This window comes from Lethenteron reissneri, chromosome 2 (assembly GCF_015708825.2).
Source record: "Lethenteron reissneri isolate LAM-NWPU_2019-01 chromosome 2, ASM1570882v1, whole genome shotgun sequence".
NCBI lineage: Eukaryota > Metazoa > Chordata > Hyperoartia > Petromyzontiformes > Petromyzontidae > Lethenteron > Lethenteron reissneri.
In genome coordinates, this window is record NC_083780.1 from 11,024,550 (window position 1) to 11,050,746 (window position 26,197).

The 26,197-nt window shown below is 44.2% G+C and overlaps 1 protein-coding gene across 1 annotated transcript; it reads right to left on the reverse strand.

Annotated features, from left to right (window-relative positions):
- Positions 1 to 894: 894 nt before the first annotated feature.
- On the reverse strand, positions 895 to 26,129 carry NCAPH2 (non-SMC condensin II complex subunit H2). The gene is given in 22 exon segments (XM_061552841.1): positions 895 to 1,426; positions 2,119 to 2,268; positions 3,306 to 3,407; positions 3,609 to 3,655; positions 5,371 to 5,445; positions 6,730 to 6,910; positions 12,123 to 12,193; positions 12,874 to 12,927; positions 13,065 to 13,169; positions 13,467 to 13,533; positions 14,495 to 14,578; positions 14,982 to 15,020; positions 15,022 to 15,068; positions 15,248 to 15,355; positions 16,740 to 16,903; positions 18,408 to 18,487; positions 18,713 to 18,781; positions 19,575 to 19,656; positions 19,904 to 19,959; positions 20,309 to 20,410; positions 21,977 to 22,084; positions 25,567 to 26,129. Coding segments are annotated over 21 exon segments (1,938 nt in total). The 5' UTR covers positions 25,567 to 26,129; the 3' UTR covers positions 895 to 1,279.
- Between the last annotated feature and the right edge of the window lie 68 nt (positions 26,130 to 26,197).

Below are 26,197 nucleotides of genomic sequence, written 5' to 3' on the forward strand. Positions count from 1 at the left end.
CATGTGACTTGGACTCGAGTCAGACTCGAGTCATGAATTTGATGACTTCAGACTCGACTTGGACTTGCATAACAATGACTTTGTCCCACCTCTGGTTATCGATGTCATGTTAAGCCGGGAAAGGCAGTAAGGCGGTTCTTGCAGGAGAGTGCAGCAACCCATCATGTTAGAGAATGGCCCACATATCACCCCCCACCCCATCCAAGCTCTGCCGTTCACGACGTATTAAGGTGTTATCGGACATTTAATGAGTTTATGTTTTGACAACCCAACAGCATTACAGACAATGCAGGCTGCAGCAGTCACGTAGCCTCTTATTCGGTGGAGTTTAACTGTGATATAATTAGTTCATTACAATGTTGATTTTAAGCTTTCGTGAATGCAGGAAAACACTCTTTGGTTCTTTCGGTAAAGTCACGTGGGTAGAAAATAAAATAAATCACGTTTCGGGCGCAACACAAGCGTCCGCCATCTCCTGCAGACTGTTTTAAAACAGTCTGCATCAGCAGCAGACCATGCTTTCCCACCTGATGATGGACGCTTGTGTTGCGCCCGAAACGTCGTGATCTATTTAATTTTATACCTACGTGACTTTACTGAAAGAACCAAAGAGTATAGTTCATTACATATTGACTTGTGGTTTATTTTCTGGTAGTTGCCACATTGCAGTTGTTCATAAACTTGACCAAGTCATAAGCAAGTTTAGTTTTTGCATGTTGAATGCCATGCTTATAAACACAGGCATTACAATTAAAACAAGTATACAAATATAGTACGCAATATTTATACGAGGCAAACTGCTACATATTTGTTGTTTTGCAACAGAAGCATTACCTAAGGATTATTGTGAACTGAAAGTATATTTACATCAAGTGACTAAAACTTGACAATACCCATTGTTCAAATCCACATTTATTGTTAAAGTGGACACCTTGTCTTCTGAACACTTTTCAGTGTTGACGGACACATTCCTATAAAAATAAGGCAATAAATGACGTAATTATAAGTCAGGAACACATAGACCAAGGCTCTGACCGTAATTCCCAGTTTCTTAGAATGTATCCTCAAACTTAAGATGACAAAATATCGTCTCAGAATTGAGCTTCAATATGATCCTCAGTCCCAGTCTCCTGGAACAGTTTCAACCAAACCGAGTTGGAGATTCAAATCTGGTCTGGAACCAAGTCCTAAGACACTTCTCTGAAGCCGACGAGAGAGGCGGGTGCAAGTATGACGATTTGCGTAAAAGTCGCCGTCGTCGTTGATGCCGCCACTACTTTTATCTGGCACTGCGAGCGAGCGACGGAGCCTGGTACGTCTCGAGGCGCTCCCGCACCAGCTCTCGCGACAGCAGCTTCAGCTCCATGGAGTCGAGGGCCTCGTGCAGTTCTCCGGTGGCGCGCACCGCCACGTTGCCATCATTCGCCTGGGGCGGGGGAGCGCGCGTCGGGTCAGGAGCCCCACTCAACGCAATCGCACGCTCGTGTGTGCGCACACAAAAAGACAAAAGATCGCCCGTATAGACTATTGTGGCACGGCACACCTATGAAGGCTGGGCAGCACAGCACACTAGGGGATGCTTGGCCAGCACCACGCCCAGCCACCTTTGTCTCCCTCGTGGCAATTACACACCGCACCAGGTATTCATTTAAGGCCGAGTCGACCTCTGGGAGGCCCAGGACCAGTTCAGTTCATCGTCACTGGTGTTGGCCACTAGCGGCAATCGAACTCGGTTCGCCAGGTTCGTAGTGGTGCATGCTAACCACGACACGCTACATAGTGTCAACACAAAGATCTCCCTAATAGCCTTAACAGACTGTTGAGGCAAGTGCTGTTAGTGAGCACCTATGAAGGTCGGCATTGCACACGAGGGGGTGGGTGGCCAGCACCACGCCTGACCGCTTTTGTCTCCCGAGTGGTGATGTTTTTACACACCACACTAGGTACCCATTTGAGGTTGAGTCGACCGAGGGGAGGCCCGGAACCAGTTCAGATAATCGTCAATGGTGTTGGCTGTGAGCGGGAATTGACCTCGAGTGGCCAGGTGAGTAATGCTCCACGCTACCCGCTACACTACCGCTCCCCAGTGCACAGACATACACACACACCCACTCTCACCAGCTGTAAGCAGGCGAGCATGTAGCGGCACGCCTCGAAGGGTTCCTGGTCTCTCACGAGGTCTGCGAAGCGCATGGTTTGGCTGTTGCGCTCAAACGTGCCGATCACGCGGTCGCAGTACAAGCCGATGTCGCACGACCCGCGATCGTCCTATGCCCAACACCGGCGGAAGGAAAAAATATCATCATTGTTATTGCCCATGATGTATCCACTGATGGGTGGATGATGGCCTTACAATACTATAACCACCTCTTACGGTCTGACGATGCAACAGTTTACATAGTACCTGCACACGCTCCCATACGTTCTCTTGGGCGTGTTTCCACCTTTGACTGTTACTCCATCGTTCGTCTTGACCACCAGCCATTACTTCCTGCCCAAGCCCCATTTAAATTTCTTCGGTCAATATGCCTTTAACTTGCATACCTTTTCTTATAACGTGTTCCTGTTTGTCTCTAAATGTAATCATAAGCATGCACTTCTCCATGCTTCTTTACACGCTCTTCCGCTTTTGTATAATTTTCCTTGCGAATTTTCACGTATCCGATACATATGTCAAAGCATAGGTCATATTTTAGGTAAAATGGAATGTTAGTTTTCAGTATCAAGTTCAGCTTTCCAAAACTGCTCCTAACCCCCGCTCTCATCCATCCATTATTTTGATGCCGGTTTGCCTTCCATAACTGCCCGAGGTATTTTTTAATTGTGTCCCTCTCACAAATATCCTCAATTAATTATCTTCAACAAAGTTCTTGATTTCCACCCAATTGTACTCCCAGCATCGTGTTGTTACGAGGTCACTCTTGCAAACACAGACAGCAGTGTAATATCACCCCATGTGACAATGAGGTTCTGGAAGATGTCACTGAACCACAACCGTATTTTGCGGATGAGAACATGGGATTTTCCCCCCTCCCACCCCCCGTATTTTCAAGAAAAATGTCTGAGCAGAGCGATTGATAGTAGACTCTATCTTGCTTCGAGCCTGTACCCATATCTCAAGAGGGGCCCTTGCCTATAAACATCTGGCAGTTCACCATCACTGGTTCAGGCAAGCCCGACTCTTAAGCAAACAATTGTGCAACTGCTCTTAGCGACAAGCCGTGAATAACCATTTCAGTTGCAACCAAGTTACGCAACTGATGATTATTATTAAGGTGTGGACCCGGCTTTATGATCGTCCTCACCTGCATCTGTAGCGTGGGCATTATCATCGCATCCCAATCTCGGATTCTCCGTGACAGAGCTGTGTCCTGTGCATAGCCTGCCGAGGCAGCCATGTACATTTCCTAAACACACGCACGCATGGATACAGTACAAACATAAATGTATATACGGTGGTGATGTGGCCGAACGATAGCATGTTCTACCGCTTGTTGCAGTTATTGGGAAATTGCTAAATGGGAAAAGCAATCTCAACATAGTCACTTAATTAATATGTTTTTGTTTAACCACCTATGCCTTGGGTTTAACACCTGTGCTGTACTTACCACATTACGTATCACTAGCTCCTCGTACTTCAGCTGTTCTTCATTTCCTATGAAATATAATACAGAAATTAAATAAACATGAATAATACACACACACAAACACTTGCAATTATGCGTTCGGCTATGTGCTGTCACGTGGCAAAAAAAAACATTTTAAACTCTCACATCAAGCATTGCACCATCCTGTGGCAGAGAACAGCACTGGGAGATGGCTTCACAGAACCACTTCTAAAATCACCTCAATAGAACATATTAATACCATGTTGCATGAAAATCACTTCACATACATCAATTGCTATACTTGAGAATCTGGTATAATCATGGGGTAACTGAAATCTAGATTCAAACCCAGGTAAACAATGGTAACAAAAACTATAAGCACAGGTACGGCACTCTTTACAGCCGAGCCAGCGTTGGAAATTCCACATTGTTATGATAGAGACATGTTCCTGCAATTGTATCCCCATGGAGCTTTCAGTTGAATGTTACGAGATTAATAATCCTTTCAGAACTATTGCAGAGCAGTGCAACTATTTGTCAGAGAATGGCACACAGAAGCGGATATCGCTGAGCTAATTATGAGATCCCTTCAAGTGAACTCTGATCCAAACAGCAATTTCTCAACTGCCCACCATGCTAGTTAAGAGTAATGTTCATCACATAACGGTCAAAACAATATTTTAATGCTCAAATCTGGAATTTATCCAAATTGAATTTGACGTTTTTTTGTGCAGTTATTGGTGACCCGGCTGATGCCACCAACTCATTACATTTGAGATTTCATTTTGATGAATGGCGGTGGCCTGGGTTCAAACCTGAAGATTTTAGCGGTGTCAGCTCACTACACACTGGCTTCTGAGGCACCCAGCCAGCTCAAAGTGGAACTCATTTTATTGACCATGGAGGAAGTTCTGATTCAAACAAACACAAGCTTTGAACTCGCAACCTTCCAATTTTGAGTCAAATGCAATGACCACTCTACCACCTGGCCGAATGAAACAAAAATTTGCACCAAGTAAATATCACTATTAATCTATATCCCTGCTCACTTCACAAGGATATCATAATACTGATAGAGGCGGTCCCAGCACATAACGCAATCATCCACTTGTGCGTTATGCCTTTTGGCAATGTGACAACACAGAGATTACAAGCGGACTGATTTGGCAATTAAACGTGAAAGGGCAAAGTGTCAAAGGAGCTTGTGGCAGCAAACATACACTGGAAATTCCACATTTCTATGGTATAGGTCACTGTATCCAAAAGACAACTGTTTGTGTGCTGTGCTACAAATTTGTATATCATAAAAACTCGGCTATCCAAACTAATAAGGTGGCGTGTCTTGGTCCAGTTAACTGAAAAGTGCAACTAGCTGCAAATCTAATGAAAATCGATGTAATAAAACAAACCTTGTGTGTATACATATTAATGGTATAAAATGTGCAGTGTGCATTCGTTGTGCGCTGCTTGTGATGTTAGCCATGGCCGGACGCTGAACTTGGGACAACCAGGTTTGTAGCGCACTGCGCTAACCACTACGCTCTCGTTAACCGATGCCCAGTATTGTATGTGCATTAGTTCTGGCCAAATCTCACAATACCTAGCCAAGAATTGAGATGCGATTCTTAGAATCGATCACGATTATTCACGAGATTGTGAGTTGTGGACCCGTATTTAAAGTTGACCACAGGATGTGACATTGCACTCAAGTGTAGTCGAATATAATCCATTTATTGTACCCGCACATTTGTGAGCGAATTACCAATTTGCAGGGGAACGACGTCGCCTATGACATCATGGGGTGTGGTGTTAAAGTCATCCGCGTCACCGTAATCATCTGTGAAAGGCAAATTTTATAATGTGCAGTTCATCATCTTCATCGTTATCTCAGCATGAGCATCACCATCAAGTTCAAATACATTTTGGGCTGCAAGGTGACCAGGAGATTGCAGCACAGTAATGTATTCTTAAATTCATCTGTACAAAATTTGTATCCTGCATATACAGGTTAAAGATTCATTAATAGAATTAGCTAATACTCGCAATGTGACACCCTCCTGAATAGAGAATTCTTGAATCAGTGAGGCTTTTCTGGATACAATCATCAGCCATGGTCAATCCACGTTCTCGCCCCCTCAGAGCAGAGGTCGCAACCGGGTACCCGATACCCGTACCCTACACGATACCCGGCTACCCGTACCCGGCCGGGTACCCGTTTGCGACCCTGGTGCGACCGGGTACGGGTAGGCCGTGAGTCACCTGGTGAGTCACCGTTTGTCACTCATTTCCCAACGTCTTGTCTCTTCTCACAATTCAAGTTCCGAGAATCAACCCACCCGCGCCTGCAACATGGCTTCATCCCAGAGGTCGCAATCAGGTACCCGATACCCGTACCCGGCCGGGTACGGGTACGGGTACCCGTTTAGTGACCCTGGTGCGGTCGGGTACGGGTAAGGAATCAAAACCCGTTTGCGACCTCTGGTTTAGCTGACCTGGTCCGAATATATATAGTTATCCCGTTGAGTGGTGACGTAGCTAACCGTGGTGGTCACCACCCTAAGTCATTATCCCGTCGAGTGGTTATGTAGTTACGCGTGGTGGTTACCACCCTATATCGTTATCCCGTCGAGTGGCTATGTAGGTAACCCGTTGTATTAATTATAAACAGGTTGCCTCCAAGTTCGAGTGTGCGCCTCTGCGGAACCCACAACAGGTGCATCAACCATAAAAATAAGCGCCGTCTGATTTATGGTGAAAATTAAAGATGCTGTGACATTATTTGACTAAGTCTCAGCTATGTGTGCCGGTGTCCATGTTTACATTTGCCAAATTTTTAAAAGCGCTCGCAAAATTCTTAATTGGGAAACACATAATAACTGTCATACTTCTTTCGCATCGTACGTAGCCAACCGTGCTAATCAGGTGCGGCCCTACCGCAAAAGAATTGCAGGAGCCTCCTGAAAAGGTCTTGAGACTCATTGAGTCTCTTTCAGGGTAAACATGTAAAAATAATGTATCATTATAATAGGATAAACAAATTATATTATTGTTACCATTACTATTATCCCATGCCGGGTGTATGTTGGGCCGGGTGTGTGTTAGGCCAAGTGCATGCTGGTACCAAGGCCGTCTGGTAGATCTTGTAAATCAGGATCTCGCCCTATCTCTCGGACGCCAGGGATTGATTCTGCCCCGGCACCCTGTCCCTGGTTGCCACCATCTCCGCCGCCACCAATATCATCGCCATCATCACCGTTGTCCGGAAGAGTGATGTCCTGGGCGTGGAGCTTCCCAGCCAGGAGCTACCGGATTCAACCGACAACACATTTATTGGATTATAAGCAGCTCCAGAAAGTAAAGCGCATCCGGAACTTTTGCTTTAAAGTGCATAAAAAAGCGTGTCTTATAATCTGCAGAAATACAGTAGCAGTGATCAAAACTTAAATTCTCTCCTTCTTCAGCTAAGCATGAGGCTGAGCCAGTAGTGTCAATGTCTCATTCCCATAGCGGAGGCAAGACAATCCATTCGCAGCACAATACCTATGGAATAACCTACCTGAATAAATACACTCAAACGACACCACCACTGCATTAAAATTACAAGTAAAAACACACCTTTTTACGCCTGCCTACAACAATTAACTTACAACCACATCTTTTGTGCGATGATGGTCGTGACGAGGATGGTGGTGGAGAATTAATGGAAGATTTATGTTTGTGCTTTAAAATTGTATTTTATACTTTATATTTCATTTTGTCGTATTTTATTGTGTTTGATGTAATGGTGCCTTGCATGGCAGATCTACGGCAGAAAGGTGTCACGGATTAAAAAAAAGATTACTCGACTTGAATCCAAAGGATTCATCGATGAAAATTGATTATGCTTACAATAAAACATGCATCAAATCGCGGATGTGAATTGTACATACAGCCTCAATGCTAACCTTCAATGCGTTCAAGATGACGACAGCGCCGCAGCTGGCTGCAGTCCCGGATCGCTCTCACAGTTTATCAACCGTAACCACACCTTGTACTTTACCGACGTCCTTCTTCACTCACCACCACTCTTCTTACTTTCATCTTCCATTACATTTTTCATATAATTTATTTTGTTTCATTATTTTCATTATTACTTTGGGTGGCGGCCGATCCCTGCACCCAAACCCGCCCGCCTCCGTGTTCACTGCACACGCCTCGCGGCGCTACAACAGCCGACAAATGCCGTTTACTGCAGTGCCACACAACTCGCCTTAACTGCCGCATTGCACAGCTGTTGGGCAGTGCGAGTAAACGAGGCCTGTTGCTTCGATTCACGAAGCTGGAGGACGCTGGCTGTATTGTTCATGCGGCGCGGCTTAACATCCGCCCCGGGCACGGTTTATAGCAGCAACGTCCTCACAAGGCACCTCTTCCGGTAACATCAGCGACTGTGAGCTTGGCGTGCCCCAGCATCGCCAGCAAGTGGGAGATCTATGTGCTCCATCCAACGTTCACCACCATCAGCGAGTGGGAACGCGAAGCAGACTGTCATCTCCTCAACACGAGAGAGTTGGCTTGCCTGCTGCCCAGCACCACCAGTGAACGGGAGCTCTGCAAGGTACGTCCATCCTGCTGCACCACCTGTGAGCTGGAGCACAGAGCGTGGTCAGCTAATCCACTGGACTTCGTGTTCTTCTGGCTGCTCCATTGTACGCCCCGCCTGCGTGGTTCTGTACGCCCGTGTACGCGCTCAACGAGTGTTTACACGGGCGTGTTTGCATCCGCTACGTACGGGGAAGTGCTTGCTGACAGCGTGGAGCTTGGACAACGACACCTCGACTTGCTGCTCAGGGCAGCTGAGCCGCTGATTGGAGTCCACCCGAATCCGGGCCCCTTCATCCGCACCATCGTTGCAGCACGGGCTGATATAATAGGGCTACGACATGCACCATCTCTTCATCATCTGCACCTGCAACCCGCACTCCTGAGGACGCTCTCTGTCCTTGGGCTTCTCCGAGGCCAACGTCGGAGACTGCATCGGCACCGTGGTTGCAGAGGTGGTAGGGGCCGCCGTTCACAGGTCGACCTCGAACCAGCCAACTCCTCTGTTTTCCTCGACGCCTCACCTGCACGGATCTTCACATCTACCTTCACATATCCGCCTCGGCCTGCTCAACGCACGCTCCATCACCAATAAATCAGCCCTGATTCACGACACCATCTCGGACCACCACATCGACCTTTTGCTCATCACTGAGACCTGGTGCAGGCAAGACTCCCCGCCAGCTATCTCTCTGGAAGTTGCGCCCCCAGGATACAAGGTTCTACATAAACCTCGCGCAACTAACCAGCGGGGTGGTGGCTTAGCGGTCGTTTACAATGCTCACTTGAAAATTAAAGAGCTCCATCTACCAATGGCTCAGGCCACATTCGAGGTCCAGTCCGTATCCCTTACTACTAACAACGAGTGCTTTTCCATCATTTCCATCTATCGCCCTCCAGACGGCAGCATCAACACCTTCGTAAATGAGCTTTCGGAATTCCTATATCTGATTCCTAATCCATCTCACAGGCTCGTGCTTACAGGTGACTTTAATTGCCCCGGCAATACCCCAGCCTCCATCGATAGTCACCTTGAGTCAACTTTGGCCTGCCATAACCTGGTCATCACAAACTCAGGCCCCACCAGAGCTTTGTCAACAAACGTTGAGAGCATGCTCGACCTGGTTCTGGAACCTAACCAGCACCGACGCATCACTGCACTGGGAGTTTTCCAAACTGGTTACTCCGACCACCGCCTCATACTTTCTTCCCTCCAATTTCCCAAGCCAATCACCATCAAATTCACCCGCAACTTGCGTAATTTCAAGGGTATCGCATTTCCTGCTTTTCGTCACCTCCTTGCAAACTCGCTTTCAATGTTATCCCCATCATCGGATCCAACCGTCTGCGCTCTCCAACTAGAAGCTGACATGAGGGCGGCGCTGGACAAACTAGCTCCATTAAAATCACGAACCGCTAGGCAGTCTTCCCACGACACTCACTGGCTCTCAAGAGATGCCATCATTGCTAAGCGAACCAGGAGGCGCCTTGAACGTATCGCATCCCGCAGTGGTCTACCTGCTGATCGACTTGCTTACAGAGTCGCCTGCAGGAAAACTAACAAACTGATCCTTGTCTCACGTTCCTCCCACATTGAGGAACGCATCAAAAAAGCAACCGGAAACCCGCGCATTCTATGGAAAACCCTCAAAGATCTTCTCCATCCTGGTAGCACTATGGTCCCTCACCTTAGCGATCCCCTTGCCTCACTGAAACTTGCCACCTCTTTTAATACTTACTTCAACAACAAGCTAATCGCCGTCGCAAACTCGTGCAACGTCTACTGACACATTGCACCATTGTACCCCGCTCATGGTACCTAAAATTGTAAGCACTAACCCAGATACTCTTCTAACTATGCTAAAGCCTGTGTCTACAAAAGACGTTTTCGCTTTAATTGAATCACTTCATTTGAAGTTATCTCCACTCGACGTGCTCCCAGGTTCCTTGTTCAAGCAATGTGCTCCGGAACTCGCCATCATGATCAGGAACATCGCAAATGCCTCCTTCTCTTCGGGGTGTTTTCCGTCCAACCTCAAATCTGGCCTGGTTTCTCCCTTGTTCAAGAAACCAAATCTAGATCCGGATGACGCATCTAGTTATCGTCCCATCACTAACCTCTCTAAACTCCTTGAACGACTAGCCCTCGCCCAGCTACAACCACACGTCACCTCCTCCGCAAACTACTGCTACTTCCAGTCAGCTTACCGTCAAAACTATTCCACAGAAACAGCACTCACTAGGGTGCTCGATGACATTTTAACGATCGTTGATTCCGGCTCAACTGTTGCACTTGTAAGTCTGGACATTTCGTCAGCCTTCGACACCATCAACCATTCGCTCCTTACTTCCCTCCTGAAATCCGACTTCGGTATATGCGGCTCAGCACTCAAGTGGATAGCTTCGTACCTTTCTGACCAGCAATTTTCAGTCAGGGTGGCCATGTCCACATCGCCTGAAACAACAGCATTATGCGGGGTTCCCCAGGGCTCTGTTCTAGGTCCCCTGCTCTTCACAGCCTACACTTCCCCGATCGGCCGGCTCATTGCAAGCTTCGGTGTTAAGCATCACTCATACGCGGATGACACGATTCTATTCACCGCCATCGATTCTAGCAATGCATCTAGATTCGAGAGGCTCTCGGAATGTACCACCGCCGTGCAACAATGGTTCACAGCACACAACCTAGCCCTTTATCCGAAAAAGTCAGTGGCCATCATGTTAGGTACCAAGCAACATCTCAATTCAGCAGCACTCCCCACACAGCATCAAGTTCACCGACCACTTCAGCTACCTCGGTGTCATCCTAGATTCAACTTTATCCTTCGACCGTCAAACCAACCATATCATCAGCTCATGTAACTTTCACCTGAAGGCTCTTAGACACATACGTCCTCTCATCTCTACTGAAATTGCCAACACTTTGGCATGTTGCATAGTTGGGTCTCGCCTTGACTATTGTAACTCCGTCCTTGTCCGGACCTCCGCTGGCAACCTAAAGAAGCTTCAAAGACTACAAAATAACCTAGCACGCGTCGTCATTGCCCACACTCATCCCCGCCTCGACTCACTAGCTCGTCTCCGCGCTCTCAACTGGCTCCCCATTGCCAGTAGGGTCACATACAAGACCGCCTGCCTCTGCCACAATGCCTTCATATCCGCCTGCCCGCCGTATTTTTTTCATTATTGACAACTTGCAGCTCAGCACACGGCAGATGCCTGCGCAGCGCGACTCACGACCTCCTCTCGATACCAAGATCCAGGATGGTCATGTCTACGCGCCGCTTCTCGGTGGCAGCCCCAACAGTCTGGAACGATATCCCTCTGCACATTCGCAGCATCACCTCAATCGCCTCCTTCAAGAGACACTTAAAAACTCACCTCTACAATCATGCTTTTGAGCGACTCTGAGCTTGGCTCCGCGCCTCTGAGTTGCGGCCACTACGTCTGCAAATTTGCGCGCGTTACAAATTGTACTATTATTATTATTAACCTACAGCTTATATATGAACCCACAGCCTGAACAAGAACCCATGGCCTCAATATGAACCCATAGCCCCAAAACGAACTCACACAACTTCAACAATGACCCACAGTATCAATGTCAAGACAAGACTAAACCACAGCCTGGACAATGACCCACAGCCTCAAAACTAACCCACAAAGCCTCAACACTAACCCACAGCCACTTTGTCTTCGACTTGACAACCTAAGAAAAGCCCTGGCCTTGTTATATACCAACCACTACTTTTGTTGATGAGCACCACAACTGGGTGTTGAACTCAGGCTCCTGGTATAGCAGCAAAGTGTGTAAACCACACGTGGACACAAACATAAGGACACATGCTCTCGTGCATGCGTAGATCACAGAGGTTGAGGCATCACGCATAAAAGCACGGAGGCTTTTGAGAAGACTGTCGCGGCGTCACTTACCAGTTTCTTTTGAATCTTAAGCTGTGTGGCCATTGCCTTCCGCATGTTCGTCCAATACAATTCTTCCAGTTCTGTGGGTGGATCATGCACCGAATAATGGAATGTAACATGCACCTGGACAGTCCTTTATAGCAATCCACTGCTGGATGAGGGCCACTCCATGCCATATGGGTCATGGGGATTATGTGACCATACCTCACTTCATTTGTCGGTGCGGGTTGGAGAAGCATTATAGAAATGATAGTGCTCCTATTGTACATATGTCATCATCATAATTCGCCATGATCTACCCACTGCTAGTTGAAAGTCACCACCACCATTCACTAACGGATGTACTTCGGCATTTGATAAGCATTTAAAAATTCACCACCCCACAACCAGCGATTCTAAGAATTGTCACAATTTTGGGTTGCGATTCGATTCAAAGAATCTACTTTTTTTTCTTGTGTTTATCTTATAGTTTGTATTGTTTGACTTTTTATTCTGGAGTTTGTTTTTTTGAAAAAAAAAAACGCCGTCCATGTACATGAGCAATCATACAATTACATTTTTCCTGCATTTTGATCCTGTGGCCGAGATCTGGGGCATCCCCTGATGTGATCACTCTGACGTGACGTAACGTTAACTCTGCTCGCTCAAGTACTTTTGGAATAGAAGTTTCTTCAACTCTTGATTTAACCGAGATGACCACGCGATCAAGAAAAGATCAGTGATCAAACCAAAAATGTTGAATGAGCGAACAGTATATTACCTGAGAAACTCAGAAGTGAGGTCTTTTTCCACAGAGGAGCAGCCATAGCTTTGTCTGACAAAATAAAACGTGAAAAAAAATATTAGGACTGTGACAATTATACGTTTAGCTTGTAACTGTGATGATGAAGGACTATTGCCATATATGTTACCCACCTATGAAAGATAGTGAATGGCGATTACTTCACTTACATGCCTTGGTGAACCAGTCACTGAAGCGCATGAGTTCTACTGCCCGCTTCCTCCTCCGCTTGGTGGCTTTCGGGTCCAATCCAGGTGGAAGTGAGAAGGTTCGCCCTGATAGTGATTGTCATCATCATCGCAGCAGCAACAGCAGCAGCATCATCATCATCAAAGCAGCAGAACCAGAATCATCAACATCCCTATCAGAAGCATCAAAATCGTAAGCAGCAACATCATTGACCAACAGCACCAACTTTATTTTCATAATTATTTTCAACTTAATCGCCATTATCAGCAGCATATCATCATTATTATCCTCACCATCATAATCACAACCACCTCCATAGTCATCCCCACCATCGTCACCTCCTCACAATCACCGTGGTTCCGGTTTCAATGTGCATGCCTCACCTTTTACGAAGGGCTTCTCTGGTGGCCCCTCAGCAAATATATCCATGTTCCGCCAAGGGTCAACTGCCTAACACAATGCACGCACATTGATTGATATATAATTACTTTACATATATCAATATCATTACATAATATTTTTTCCGTCTGAGGATGAACCGCTTGTGTTGCGATCGAAACGTCATGATTTATTTCATTTTATACCTACGCGACTTTACTGAAAGAACCAAAGAGTATGGATTCCTGCAGTCACGAAAGCTTCAAATCAAGATTGATATATCATTACCATCATTTGGTTTTATGGACTCAATTGGGCAGCTAAATTGCCGAACAATCGATCGTTCGCTACTTGTTGCAGAGGTTCATGATTCGAGCCCATGGCCACCCTGGTTAATTACTGGAGGTGTATGAACCATATATATGTACCGTCTGCTTCACAGCGGATGTTAAATATCCCGTGAAGTAATTTGGGGAAAGGGTAGGACACGTGCTGATGTCACAGTCCTAATTTCGAAAATAAATAAATTGTGTAAATTATATTCTTGCGTCTTTTGGTAAAGTCACGTCGATAGGGTCAAAGAAAATAATCAAAAATAACAGAAAACTATGATGTTTCTATCGCAACGCAAGTGGTCGTCTTCAGGAAAAGGGAGATTAGCTTCCAAGGGAAACTGTTCATAAGGGTTTGAAATGGCCATATTTTCTTTGAACCTATCTACGTGACTTTACCGAAAGACCCAAGAATATGAATTCCTGCAGTCACGAAAGCTTTAAGTCAAGATTTAATTTGGTAAAACCGAAGAGTAACATCGCCTCTACTGGCAGATTATACCCGTCTGCATAGGGGCCTTCGTGAGAGCCTTGTGCTATAATGACACAAATACCAAATGTACTTATCATTATAACATGTTTCTCCCTCTTACAAAAAAGGAAACGGGACAGGACCTATCGTCGTGGTGGCCTTTAGCCAGCGGCAGAAACTCCACATTCTCATGGGAAGGCTCTGTTCAGAATCACAAGTAATGAGTTACCTGTGGTTTTGTTGGGGGTGCTTTCTCTTCTAATTCTCTGATCGGTCTCTCTCTCAGCATGTAACCCTTGTCTTCAGGCCTGACCTAGATAACAAAACACAAAGATCAAAGCTCAACAATCGAACAGCATCCAAAGCAATGCTAGCTTGCTGTTAACTGCGTCTCCACGCGGTGCGGAAGTGTCACGTGCCAGGCAGTCCCAGTTTAGCACCATATTTCACGGCCACTACCATAGATTTATGTGTTCCAGAAATCACTTAGAATTTTTGGTGGTTTCACTGTGCTTTTCTAAAAAAATTTCATATAAGTAATGCACATTTGTACAAGATATGCAATAACAATAACATTAAGAGCTGTAAATGAGCTAAATGTGGTCTTCACGATAATCAGTACTGTTATGAAATCGGTCATACTGTTATTTTTAGAGCACACGCATTCATGTCACACACACTGGTAAAGGGTGCGCACATATAGTGAAAGCTCATACCTGTTGTCTGTTGATCACCTCCTCAACGGCCGCAGGGGGCATCTATTGGATCAAGCTCTTCAAGTGGTGGCAAGTCATCCATGTCTTCTAAACAGAGAGAGCATGGGATGTGCATACGCACACATCGTTTATCCACTGCTGGATGGTCTCCTCACAACATCACGGAGGTTATCTTCTTGGGTACTTTCGTATTTTATGCCTGTTTTAAGCGTCATTTCCCCTTCGTTGTTTTTAAATTACCACATTTGGGTGGCTATTACACTTACCATGTTCATCTGCATCAGCCAGAGGCAGGAAACCCGCGTTGTTGTCGTCACCACCTCCGTTTCCCGCGTTACCGCCGATGGCGTTTTGCAAAGCCGAGAATTCGTCATCTACAGAAAAGATACCAAAACAATTAAAAATCCTTTCACAGGTTTGTGTAGCGTCAAATGGATTTGTAATCACTTGGGGTTTGTGTATTTCATTTTTTTAGAGATCTGTAGCTTTGAACGGAACACTAATCAATCCACCAGTCAGTACGTTATTCAACCACTTCGTAAAAATGTACCTTTCAATGTCTTAAGGAAGACACAACCTCCAAAAAAACAACTTCGTGCTACTTTACAAAACTCATTATGCCCCATCTTACAGAACTGTGGCCAACCCATGAACAATAATTCAGTACTCTTTGGTTCTTTCGGTAAAGTCACGTAGGTATAAAATAAAATAAATCATGACGTTTCGGGCGCAACACAAGCGTCCGTCATCAGGTCAAGGCTTTCACAACAGCGCCATATATTTTAAATATTGTGGATTTGCTCTCCAACACACCGGTGTGCTGTACTAGTAACGAATTGGCATGTTTTCTTTACATGACAAACCTTACTAATTTGGCCATGTTGGGTGGTGGCGGGTTTAACGACACATTTATATTTATGCGATCTAACCCAAAAAAGACCTGTATTAACAGCGCCATGTTTCACAAACATACAGCCTTCACTAGTTTCACAGAAGGGGCAATAGTGCTTCTGTGTAATCCAAATGGAGTAGTTTGCAGGTAATTTTTCTAATTTTGGAAAATTTTGACTATAACATCAGCATACAATGACCTACTGGTATTCGAATGACAGTGTGCAGTAGATGGTGTATACTTTTTTTCAGTTAATATACCTGCAGTAATAACCAGGGTGGCCTGTCGGATTCGAACCGCGAACCGTTGCAACATGAGCCGAATGCGCTACCGCTGGGCCACGTCGCTGCACAAACACACGGGGAGCTCAATTTAATTCTGGAAGACGCTCTGGAAAAGCCCACAGTTTCGATTTAAAGCTTTCGTGACTGCAGGGATTCATCTTCTTGGTTCTTTCGGTAAAGTCACGTAGAAGGGAAGTAATAAAATAATAAAAATAAAACATAATAAAAAATAATTCTCACGACGTTTCGGCCACAGCGCAAGCAGCCGTCCTCAGGTGAAGACCAGGTCTGTCGGGGAGACAGACCTGGTCTTCACCTGAGGACCTGGTCTTCACCTGAGGACGGCTGCTTGCGTTGTGGCCGAAACGTCGTGAGAATTATTTTTTATTATGTTTTATTTTTATTATTTTATTACTTCCCTTCTACGTGACTTTACCGAAAGAACCAAGAAGATGAAGCCCACAGTTGTGTACGATTAAAACTTCAGAGAAGAAACGCTCAACACGCAGTTCTGCCAGGTAAACCGCACTCGGGCAGGCGTACAAGAGACTGCTTATCCTCGCCACTGCCTGCTTGCCGCACCTATGGCATCCTGACAGCGGAGCGCGTTGATGGCCGTGTTGGCGATCGTGGTGCCGTCCACAGAAGAGAGGCCGCTCAGCTCCAGCATGAAGGCTCCCGTGTGGTGCGGCGTGCTCGTGTTCATGCGGAAGTCCTTGCGGCTGGCCAGCAGCTCCCCCTTCTGGCTGCATGCAGAGACGCAATCAAATGGGGCGCGGCGTTGGTACGCGGTGGTGGCGGCAGAGACATCCGGAACGCAAGCACGAGCGTGTGGGCACGTGGGATCGTGGGCACACAAACAAACACGAGCAAGTGTGTGCAATTCAATTTGTACAGCGTCTAACTAAATGGAACCGTATCTCAAAATGACTCGCAAGAGTAAAGGTAATGTGAGTTAAGGGAATTTCAGCAATATACAGTAATCCCTCGCCACTTCTAGGTTCAAGTTTCGCGGCCTCAGTGCATCGCGGATTTTTCGAACTGATTTAAAGGCCTCATTATACCTGTGCAGTAACACCATCATCATCATCATTCATCATCACATTCATCGAACTGATTTAAAGGCCTCATTATACCTGTGCAGTAACACCATCATCATCATGATTCATCATCACATTCATCGAACTGATTTAAAGGCCTCATTATACCTGTGCAGTAACACCATCATCATCATCATTCATCATCACATTCATCGAACTGATTTAAAGGACCTCATTATACCTGTGCAGTAACACCATCATCATCATCATCATTCATCATCACATTCATCGAACTGATTTAAAGGACCTCATTATACCTGTGCAGTAACACCATCATCATCATCATCATTCATCATCACATTCATCGAACTGCACAGGTCTGTCATCGTCGTCATTGTCATCGTCATCGTCGTCATTACTGGAGTCAAGTCTCAAGATACTACTGTCATTGATGAGTGTAGAACACCATAATACGTATCGTACGAGAGAGAGAGTGAATGTATATTAAGGTTTTATAATTAAATAGATTTAAGTAAAATATATATATAAAGTATAAATATACATATTTTAAACATTCTGGTACCCACACACACATATACGGAAATTCCTTGGGGGCCAATCCTACTTCGCGGATTTTCACCTATCGCGAGGGGTTCCGGTCCCCATTAACCGTGATAAACGAGGGATCACTGTATTGATGTAAAAGATGAGCTGGAAAAATTACAAAGTTTTTAAAAACGAAATAATTTAAACTTGAACAGGTTTAAGAGAACGTACAAATATAGGGAGCATATAAACAGGTACAGCTACACTGACAGCCCACCACATGGGGTATAAGATGCACTTTTCTCCCGTTTAAAAAACAAAAAATATTATAATCTGGTGGTAGCTGTGTGTCTGGGTGATCAAATTGATATAACTTTCTTGACACAGAGCAGAAATTTTAGGTGCATCTTACTTTCCAGACAATCTTATAATCTGGAGAATACGGTATACGCTACATATTTTAATTGCTGTTAAGCTATCAGTCTTACGAACGCAATTCGCTCGCTTGTAATCCAAGTGTGGCCCTCCTGGTTGGGTTAAGTGTAGAGCCTTTCTTCTCTGAAGCTTTTGCCACACACTTCAAAATGCATCTTCAGGAGCCCAGTAGTGCATGGTGAAAGCTTCAAAGAGGCAATGCTCAACAACGCCGGCACGACGCAGGTACCTGTAGAGAGGGGTTCCCCGTCGCTCGACCTCATCCGTTGGGATCAGGCACATGGGTATGAGGGACATGATGCTTGTGTGCTGCAGGAGAACACGCGTAACACTTTTGAAGAAGCAGCAAGAAACAAATTCTTCCTGTCACCAACTCGCCCGCAATTACCCCGATCTCATCAGATCTCGGAGGGCTAAGCAATTTGGAGTCGGGACAGCGTTGGGTTGGCCGACGCCATGCAGAACACAGGTGTGTAGTCATAAAGATGCAGTGGGCCATGTAAATAAGATGAAATGGTGACGTGCGTTCCCTACCAGCATGCCCTGCGGGTTCTTATGCAAGGTGATGTTTGACGACGACTGAATATCATCCAGGCTCAAGAACTGGAAAAAAACAAACCCAGTCAAGGCTGAAGTCACATGGTAAAACACTAGACTTCCACATCAGAAAACTACACATGCGTTATAGTTTAGTTTCTCCCATAGGAAGATGCGTCTTTGCACACTTTTCTGCCTTTGTTCCATTTCCTTTGTCAAAGCCATGTTTCTGATACACATATCATAGCAGGTAATACACGCTGATGTGCACGCTGGGAATTACTTTGAGACAGGATGAGGAACACATACATGAGTTAGAGAACATAAGCAAGTTAGAGACGTAATAACTACTAAGAAAAATAAGTAGGCTTGTGCAGTATGCGGCATTAGAAGGGATGATTGCCAGTGGTCGAGAATAACGACGTAACAGCAGCCAAAGGAAGGAACACGCCGGACAGAATTTCCAATGCAGAGACGGAGTGATGAAATCAGCTCAAGTGTAGGTGCTAGATGGAGTGTTGCATCGCCAAATTATGGGACATGGCCATGGATTGGGCAGGCCTTCAATTGGGGATGGAATGATTATGACTGTTGATGATGACATATGACTTACAAATCTTACGTCTGGTCATGATCCACAAACCCTGCATCCAAAACGTTGCACTCTGCACTCGAGTTGTGCGACTGGTTTAACCACAGGTGTTTGGAACACAGATTCAAACCAAGCTTCTCAGTGATGCTGGCCGAGTTCTCTGCAGTAGTATTATCCACATGAGACACCCGGCTACCCCGACACTTTGGGATTGGCCATTGAATTAAACTGGGGAGGGCTTAGACAACAAAAAAGAAAGGCACCTACTTCCTCCTCGTTTTGCTTGTAAGCAAAAGAGGTGTCGTTGTCCACGCTCTCCCGCCCAACGTCGGTTATCTTCTGGGTTCGTCTGCGACAGAATGGCAGGACACATGACTACCGGGCCTGATGCTCTATATGAAGCAAAATCCCGGCGAGCCGGACAAACAGGGCAGGACCCAGTCCAGTTCGCTGAAAATTGGATGACTTGCAAATGCATTTAAAATGTAATTTCAAAAATACAATGCAGTGTACTGCAGATGTTTACGTGAAATAAATACATCAGTGTGTAGGGTGGATGCGTTTCACAAACAAAACACTGCTCAATTTGTACTTACTTTTTGTCTGAAATCATATCCAGCGTCTGGTAAACCAGGGAGTACAAATACTCCACCTGTACACACATACGCACCAAGGTTCATGGGCTTCGGTAACAAAGGCTAATTGGAACATCTATTAAGGTTGCTTTAGGAGCACCTACTTAGGTACATATAGTTGCGGCTGGAGTTGAGATAATTACTCATTACAAACATAGAGTCAAACGAAGGGTGTAACGTTTGAGTTCGCTTATAGAGTGTTGCAAATTAATTACAGAGTACATGTCACACACATTTCAAACACGCATTGTCCCACACAACATACCACATACAGCGTTTCCACACAATACCGTGGTATCACACACACACAAAAGTGCCATACACAGGGTGTGTGTGTGTGTGTTTGTTGCACACGGTGTCACGTACCTTCTTGCTGTAGACGCACGCCGAACCCTGGATAAGCAGTGCGGCCTCGGCGAAGTTCATTGTCGTCTTTCCGCCATCGAACGAGATGACGATACTTTCCAGCTGAAGTCAGAGAGCAGCACGAAACACACACACACACAACACATCATCACTCTTCATTCAACCACTCCCGACTATTTACAGCAGCGTGTCAAAAAGCAAACGCATATGTCTGAAAGAAATTTCGGCCAGCACGAATATCTGCTGACATCCCTGAGCCGGTGGTGGAAATTACACGTTCTCGTGGTAAGAGCCAGTCTTCCCACAGGATGAGTGCTCATTTACAACAAAGCTGCTGTACTTTATCACACCCCCTGCTAGAGAAATGTTTGTCACATGGCAGTCACACCGATATTTTTGTCAAAGCTGGAATTTTACCAAGTACATGAACACATTTAATATGATGGTTTGTCTTGGTGAATGGGTTGAAACCGTCAAATGGCTACATTCTAAAACCATATTTAATCAATGGTGGCTACACGGCACGAAACCCAAGATGAGCGGTGCCAGGTTAGTGCTCTAACCCCCCGAGCTACCCAACTGCTAAATTTTAACAACTCCTCAGGAGGTGACACCCTACCCAGGATCTGAACTTGTGACTTCTGTGAGTTGTGCACTATCTGGTCAGATTTACAATAAATCTGAAGTGAAATAATAATGGGCATCTTCAGGATAATTATACGTGCTTATTCCTGGCCAAACAATTCCTGAAGAGCGACAGAAAAATATTAAAAGTTGTTTTTAGCTCTACCCTCACTGTTATTTATTATGTAATATCACTTAACTTGCAATCGTCAAATTACTAGGATGTTTACAATGCTGATGACATCAAAATCATGTTAATAATGACAATATTCCTGCTTAGATCCATGACCTTGATGCCTGTGATGGCAAGATTGACAAAGATGATGATTAGGACAGCAACCATGATAACAAAGGTATTGTTGATAGTGATGACAAGAACAAATATGATTACGATGATCTTTTAACATCATCAGGGCGTTAAAATTAATGGCAACGCTGTTGCTGCTAAGCATGATGATGACAAGAATGGCCATGGTCTTTAAAATGAAGTCACAAATAAAATAATCAAACCATGTCTCCATATATCTGTCCTTCTATATAATGTTTTTTTACACTAGCTGCCAACCACATACATACACAAGGCCTTTTGGGTGTGCATAATTGCAGGATTGGTTAAATGCAAGCAAACTTTGGACAGGTTTCAATATACAGTAGTGTCTCATCAGAAGGTCGGCTCTAAACCAATGCTTAACTGCCAGATGCTTTTAGGGAGGGATCCTCTCTTGAAGTTATGGGTCCTAGTTTGATATAAAAAAACTAGATAATACATAACACAAAAATATCATTAGTGCGATTATTTTATGTTATGTTGAAAATCAAGGTGACGAGGAGAGCCAACGGGATGACAATCACGATTATGAAGGCGACAAAGATGACCACCGAGATGATGATAAACCACGATCTTGAGAAACAGGCCGATGATGTCAATAACGACGAAAACAATCAATACGACGACGAAGTCAACGGTTACAATCTCGCTCTTCGCAGCAGCAACTATGTCCAGAAGGTGACAACGGCGAGGACGTCAACCCATTTCGCCCGCACCTCCTCGAGGTACTCCTCCAAGTGTGCCGCCACGTCCACCTCCCAGTTGCGCGTCAGATCCCGCAGGGGGTTGAGGAGGTGGAAGAACCTCTGCTCCGGTTCCTCCATCTGTGGGTCCGATCAGGGGAACAGATGGGCAGGGAGGCATGAGATGGAGCAATTCACAACCCTCCGTCCTTCCACTGTCAAGGTTATGATTTATGAATCTACGGAGTCGACAAGCGGTGATAATATTTTGCGCCTGCAAATGGCGTCATGTATAATATCTATGTAACGTGTACAAGCCCCCGTGTCAATCCACTGCTGGATGAGGGCCTCAAACACCATGAAAGTTGTGGGATTCATATTCCTGGTTCTTTCGGTAAAGTCACGTAGAAGGGAAATAATACAAATTCTCACGACGTTTCGGCCACAACGCAAGCAGCCGTCCTCAGGTGAAGAACAGAGCTGTCGGAAAGACAGCGTCCTAATGAACACTGCCAAGCTTGGCAGCGTAATTTAAGCCGGGTGGGGGGTTATTTTGACCATACTTCACCCACACGCTCATCAGTGTGGTTCGGAGAAGACAGGGAGCCATGGGCTTGGGGCGCATAGAAGTACAGCACAATGGATTTTGCTGCACTACCCTCTCTGCTGCCCACAAAGTAGTCCAGCAGCCACTGCCTGTAGCACCTGTTGTGGATGGTGATAACCATACAAGTAATAGCCAGGCTCAAAAACCTGCTTAGCTTTTGATTTGGCCATAGGCGTAACGCATTATAAAGGCAATATATAGAGTACAGCACTATAACGCACCAATTTAAATTGCAGGCCACAGTCATTGAGGCTATCTCACAATTCGCAATATCTGATCATTCACAGAAATGTAACATTACGTAATTGTCCACTGATAATTCACATTTTCTTACATTTACTTTTGTTATGCAATTCTTACCTCACTCGCCCAGTTGTAAATACAGTTGTAATCACAACTGTATTTACAACGTAAGTTATATTACAATACTACAGCACGGTATACTCTTATTTACCAGCATCATATATGAATGCCGCGAATACTGTTGGAGTATTATAACATTAAAAACTAAACAGTTACCAGAACCACATTATATACATTGCATATATATCGCCATCATCGCCGAACATACGTGAGGCAAAACATATACTTTTTAAACATACATATTAGCAAAGCGACGTATTCAAAAGTGTCGGGACTGCCAACTGGTGCTTAATTCTCACCACGAAAATGTTTGTGTTGATAACCTCGTCAGAAAGTTACATGTTTGTGTTGATAACCTCGTCAGAAAGTAAATGTTTGTGTTGATAACCTCGTCAGAAAGTAAAATGTTTGTGTTGATAACCTCGTCAGAAAATCTGTTTGTGTTGATAACCTCGTCAGAAAGTATGTTTGTGTTGATAACCTCGTCAGAAAGTAAAATGTTTGTGTTGATAACCTCGTCAGAAAGTATAATGTTTGTGTTGATAACCTCGTCAGAAAGTATAATGTTTGTGTTGATAACCTCGTCAGAAAGTATGTTTGTGTTGATAACCTCGTCAGAAAGTATGTTTGTGTTGATAACCTCGTCAGAAAGTTAAATGTTTGCGTTGATAACCTCGTCAGAAAGTATAATGTTTGTGTTGATAACCTTGTCAGAAAGTATGTTTGTGTTGATAACCTTGTCAGAAAGTAAACTGTTTGTGTTGATAACCTCGTCAGAATTTTAAATGTTTGTGTTGATAACTTCGTCAGAAAGTATGTTTGTGTTGATAACCTCGTCAGAAAGTTAAATGTTTGTGTTGATAACCTCGTCAGAAAGTTAAATGTTTGTGTTGATAACCTCGTCATAATGTTAAATGTTTGTGTTGATAACCTCGTCAGAAAGTTAAATGTTTGTGTTGATAACCTCGTCAGAGAGTACGTTTGTGTTGATAACCTCGTCAGAAAGTAAACTGTTTGTGTTGATAACCTCGTCATAATGTTAAATGTTTGTGTTGATAACCTCGTCAGAATGTTAAATGTTTGTGTTGATAACCTCGTCATAATGTTAAATGTTTGTGTTGATAACCTCGTCAGAAAGTTAAATGTTTGTGTTGATAACCTCGTCATAATGTTAAATGTTTGTGTTGATAACCTCGTCAGAATGTTAAATGTTTGTGTTGATAACCTCGTCATAATGTTAAATGTTTGTGTTGATAACCTCGTCAGAAAGTTAAATGTTTGTGTTGATAACCTCGTCATAATGTTAAATGTTTGTGTTGATAACCTCGTCAGAATGTTAAATGTTTGTGTTGATAACCTCGTCATAATGTTAAATGTTTGTGTTGATAACCTCGTCAGAAAGTTAAATGTTTGTGTTGATAACCTCGTCATAATGTTAAATGTTTGTGTTGATAACCTCGTCAGAATGTTAAATGTTTGTTGATAACCTCGTCATAATGTTAAATGTTTGTGTTGATAACCTCGTCAGAAAGTTAAATGTTTGTGTTGATAACCTCGTCAGAAAGTACGTTTGTGTTGATAACCTCGTGAGAAAGTAAACTGTTTGTGTTGATAACCTCGTCAGAAAGTAAACTGTTTGTGTTGATAACCTCGTCAGAAAGTTAAATGTTTGTGTTGATAACCTTGTCAGAAAGTAAACTGTTTGTGTTGATAACCTCGTCAGAAAGTAAACTGTTTGTGTTGATAACCTCGTCAGAAAGTTAAATGTTTGTGTTGATAACCTTGTCAGAAAGTAAACTGTTTGTGTTGATAACCTCGTCAGAATGTTAAATGTTTGTGTTGATAACTTCGTCAGAAAGTATGTTTGTGTTGATAACCTCGTCAGAAAGTTAAATGTTTGTGTTGATAACCTCGTCAGAAAGTATGTTTGTGTTGATAACCTCGTCAGAAAGTTAAATGTTTGTGTTGATAACCTCGTCATAATGTTAAATGTTTGTGTTGATAACCTCGTCAGAAAGTTAAATGTTTGTGTTGATAACCTCGTCAGAAAGTAAACTGTTTGTGTTGATAACCTCGTCATAATGTTAAATGTTTGTGTTGATAACCTCGTCAGAATGTTAAATGTTTGTGTTGATAACCTCGTCATAATGTTAAATGTTTGTGTTGATAACCTCGTCAGAAAGTTAAATGTTTGTGTTGATAACCTCGTCATAATGTTAAATGTTTGTGTTGATAACCTCGTCAGAATGTTAAATGTTTGTTGATAACCTCGTCAGAATGTTAAATGTTTGTTGATAACCTCGTCAGAATGTTAAATGTTTGTGTTGATAACCTCGTCATAATGTTAAATGTTTGTGTTGATAACCTCGTCAGAAAGTTAAATGTTTGTGTTGATAACCTCGTCAGAATGTTAAATGTTTGTGTTGATAACCTCGTCAGAAAGTTAAATGTTTGTGTTGATAACCTCGTCAGAAAGTACGTTTGTGTTGATAACCTCGTCAGAAAGTTAAATGTTTGTGTTGATAACCTCGTCAAAGTAAAATGTTTGTGTTGATAACCTCGTCAGAAAGTAAAATGTTTGTGTTGATAACCTCGTCAGAATGTTAAATGTTTGTGTTGATAACATCGTCAGAATGTTAAATGTTTGTTCCACCTTAGCGCCGTCCACTCCTCGTCTTGACTTTTCCCGCCTTTTTTTATAGCTGCCCGCGGACCGCGCCTGCAGGTGAACTTAAGACCGCCGGACAAAATGCTTTTTTGGCTTCAATTAGTACACCGAAATGATCGTAATTGTAAACGTAGAAATATTAGAATTATTAACACACACACCCCTGCCGCTATTAATATCTTACAAATAAATATTAAGGTGCGGAATTCAGTTTTGACAGGCACCGTGAAGGGGTCCTTACAAGGGCCCCAACTGACTGATGGCAACTATAGCAACCAGCAATAAATCGATTCCCTCTAATCGATTCCATCGATTCCACAAGCACGCAAATCACTCAGATTCATACTAAATATGCAGTTCAATAGCGGCTAATCGCTACTACGGATCCGCAGTACTTTTTTATAGTCTGAAAATTCACCCGACTTGAGATCCCCCTGATAGCCGCACAAGAATCGACTCCTCAGTTGCGAACGCGAATCGTAATCGTTCAGAATCAACCGAATCGATCCACGCCAACCACTCGCAGCTTAAATTCAAAACGTTTTTTTTTTTTAACCGAAACTCAAATTTCTCCACCACGGCACCAAACGGCGCTGAGGCGACGGGCGTTTCCTTG